Source organism: Sceloporus occidentalis, unplaced genomic scaffold (genome assembly GCF_023333645.1).
Source record: "Sceloporus occidentalis isolate IW3139 unplaced genomic scaffold, rSceOcc1.0.p SCAF_14, whole genome shotgun sequence".
NCBI lineage: Eukaryota > Metazoa > Chordata > Lepidosauria > Squamata > Phrynosomatidae > Sceloporus > Sceloporus occidentalis.
Window position 1 is genome coordinate 790,761 of NW_028316994.1, and position 3,467 is coordinate 794,227.

Here is a 3,467-nt window from a genome sequence, read left to right on the forward strand (position 1 = left end):
GTGATTATTTTAAATCATATATTTGCTAGAAGATAAGGAGTTGGATCTGAACTTAACTAAATCAACTAACAAATGTTCAACTGATTTTATTTGAAAATGTATGAACACCCACCATACAAAGTTAAACATACAATGTTAAATATGCTTAAGATCAATCAAATTCCTTAAATGAATTAAGCATGCACTAAAATCTCTTTTAGGAAAATAAATGTGATTTTAAAACTGTTAATATCAAGTAGATATATGTGCTCCCTGTGTATACTTTTTTTGCTGTAATTTTTTAAAAATTAAATTTCATGATTCACTATTGTCTTCCTTATATATAGGATCTCATTATTGGTACAAGCAGATCCATTCTTTTGGGAAGATGGAGAACTACACTGTCATTTCTGAATTCATCCTTCTGGGCTTTCCCTCTGGACTGGAGCTCCAGCTGTTCCTTTTTATGACCTTCTTCCTAACTTACATACTAACCATTTCAGAGAATCTCATCATTATCTGCATAGTAAAAAGTAACAGGAATCTTCACAAACCCATGTATTTCTTCCTTGGAAATTTATCTTTTTTGGAAATCTGGTATATAAGTGTCACACTTCCAAAACTGCTAATAGATTTCTGGTCACAGAACAAGATCATCTCCTTTCAGAGTTGCATGGCTCAGCTCTACTTCTTCATCTCACTGATGTGCACTGAATGTGTCCTCCTAGCAGTCATGGCATATGATCGATACATAGCTGTGTGTAACCCACTTCGCTATTCAGCTATCATGACCCATAGACTATGCTTCCAGCTTGGTGTGCTGTCCTGGGTGTGTGGCTTCTCTGTATCCTTTGTCAAAGTCATCTTTATATCCAGATTGACCTTTTGCAGCCCTGGGGTAATTAATCACTTTTTCTGTGATATCTCCCCAGTACTCAACCTCTCGTGTACTGACATGTCAGTGGCTGAATTGGTGGATTTCATCTTGGCCTTGGTCATCCTCCTTGGTCCACTCTCTGTAACCATCGTGTCCTACCTGTTCATCATCACTTCTATTTTTCGCATCCCCACAACCCAAGGAAAGAAAAAAGCTTTCTCAACTTGTGCTTCACACCTCACTGTGGTCATTATCTTTTTCTCATCAACAGTTTTCATGTATGCCAGGCCTCGAAAAATTCATCCTTTTAATCTCAACAAAATAGTGTCCATTTTCTATGCTGTGGTCACTCCAGCTCTCAATCCGCTCATCTATTGCCTGAGAAATAAGGAAGTGAAAGAGGCATTGAAGAGAAATATAGGGATGAAATGTCCTGTTGGATAAACATAGATACTGGGTAACCAAAGGGGAAAAAAGGAATTGAGATGGTGAATGCATGGATTTCAAGACTGGAAACTGAGGGGCTCTAAAGATTTGTCTTTCGAAACATTATCTTTTGTACCATCCTTAAACATCTACAGAGCATATCTGAAGAGTTTAAAGCAGTTTATGTCTTTCTGTCTTTTATGTCTATCTTTGTAACTCTCATGTCAACTCTAACACAGGTTATTTTTATATATCCTCATAGTGCACATATGAGGAGGAACATTTGTGAGTGTGGTTATATTGCAAATAATATTGGGAGAATGTGGTGGTTCAGCAACTATAAGACCCCACCTTCCATAAGGCCAGCCAGCATGGGCAATGGGCATGAATAATGGGAGCTGGAGTTGAACAACATACATTCTACCACCTTGATCTAAAGAACTCATGATGAAATATATCTACTGAGAACTTCTCTTTGTCATGTTTTCACTGTGATAAAAAAACTAGATGACTATAAGAGATGAAAGGGTGTACTAGTACAAAACAAGGAGAAGAGAAATTATGGGGTTCTCTGCATGTACCAAATGGCCTGGGTTCCCATCAGCCTCGCATCGTCTGATTTAGATGATGCAGGCCAAAATGCCTGTGGTGGGATCAGGCCCAATCCCACCATTACAGACATGGATCCTGAAGATCCAGTCTGACCTTGGGGTAAAGAGCCTTTGCCCCAAGATTATATAGGCCTGGTTTTCCATGGAGTTTCTCTTGATTTATTTTTTGTTAAACTTCTTTGTGTACATGGATGAGCTGAATAAATGGAACACAATTATCTTTAAAATACACCTGGAAAATTGGCAAAAGAGATTATGTAATAAAAAAGGACAAATGGCAAGATATGACAGTTTTCCACTGACACTTTATTGTTAATGTGTGCATTGACTCACATGGCTTCTGGGATGCCACCATAAATAAATAAGCAAATAAAAATTAAAACAGATATCAGAAGTGTTTATCACAGTTGGGAAAGGGGCATTAGAGATCACATTGACCAGTGGGATCACTGAGGGACTGGTACTGTTCCAATGCTGTTTAATATCTACACTTGATTTCTCAAGTATGCACACATGACCTCAACTAAGTATCTCTCCTTTCCACCTAAATCAAAGCAAGTCCTTTCTTTACTGAATCACTGTCAACGTGCTTTTTGAAAACATCACATTCTGTTTAATATCACAAGCATGCCTGATTCGGATGCTTTTTCTTGTATTCATTGACAGAAAAGTACATATGTGACCAAACTTGTCTCAGGGGAGACATTTATGTAGTTTATAAAAGGACAACTGTGCATGTGCATGCATTTGTGTTTGTGTGTGTTTTACTATAATTCAATTATGGATTGTGATTGTATATAAATAATATATATCAATTGGATGCCAATCTTTGAAATAGTAAGAACAGGGAGTATCAGTTGTCAGCGTTAGAGTAAAAAAAATGATGCAAACAGCTTTATCTAGAGAGTGCCCTTGGGTGCAACGTAGTCAAGTTAAATTAAGAAGCCCCAAGTGTATCCACAGAACATCACAAATATTTTTCTTCTAAACAAATAACAAGATACCTTTACTGTATCCCTGTAGGGGAATGCTATGAAGACACAAATGTCCCATTAATAGGAAGTGTAAAGAAATTCAAGAGGGGGAAAGAAGCCTGTACAAAAAACAAAAATGGGAAGAAAAGTTATATTGATGCAAGATATCTTTACAGTCATATAAGAAGATGATCATCAACATCACCATTGTAATCACCCTCAAAATAATAAGAATATTGCTACTATACAGACCATGTATATCATTATGTTAGATAAAATAATTTGCAGCAAGTTAAAGTACAATTAAAATAATCAGTTCATGGAAACAACTATGGGATGGAGACAGCTTGGTCACCTTGGTAGAGGACCTACACCAGGAATTAGAAATCACATGGTCCTGTGGATTCATTGAGGGATTGGTACTGTCCCCAATGCTGTTTAATATCTACACAAAACCACAAGAAGTTATCCAGAGTTTTGGCATTTGATATCTCAAGTATGCACACATGACTCTCAATTCAATATTTCTCCTTTCCACCTAAATCAAAGCAAGTTGTTTCTTTATTGAATCACTGTCAGCAGCTGTAATGGACTGGATAA

General features: G+C 36.9%; 1 protein-coding gene across 1 annotated transcript; it reads left to right on the plus strand.

Annotated features, from left to right (window-relative positions):
- Positions 1-367: 367 nt before the first annotated feature.
- LOC149303413 (olfactory receptor 6B1-like) lies at positions 368-1,300 on the plus strand. Its single transcript, XM_089479949.1, has one exon. The coding sequence runs from the start codon at positions 368-370 to the stop codon at positions 1,298-1,300; it is 933 nt and encodes a 310-aa protein (XP_089336075.1).
- The last annotated feature ends 2,167 nt before the right edge of the window (positions 1,301-3,467 follow it).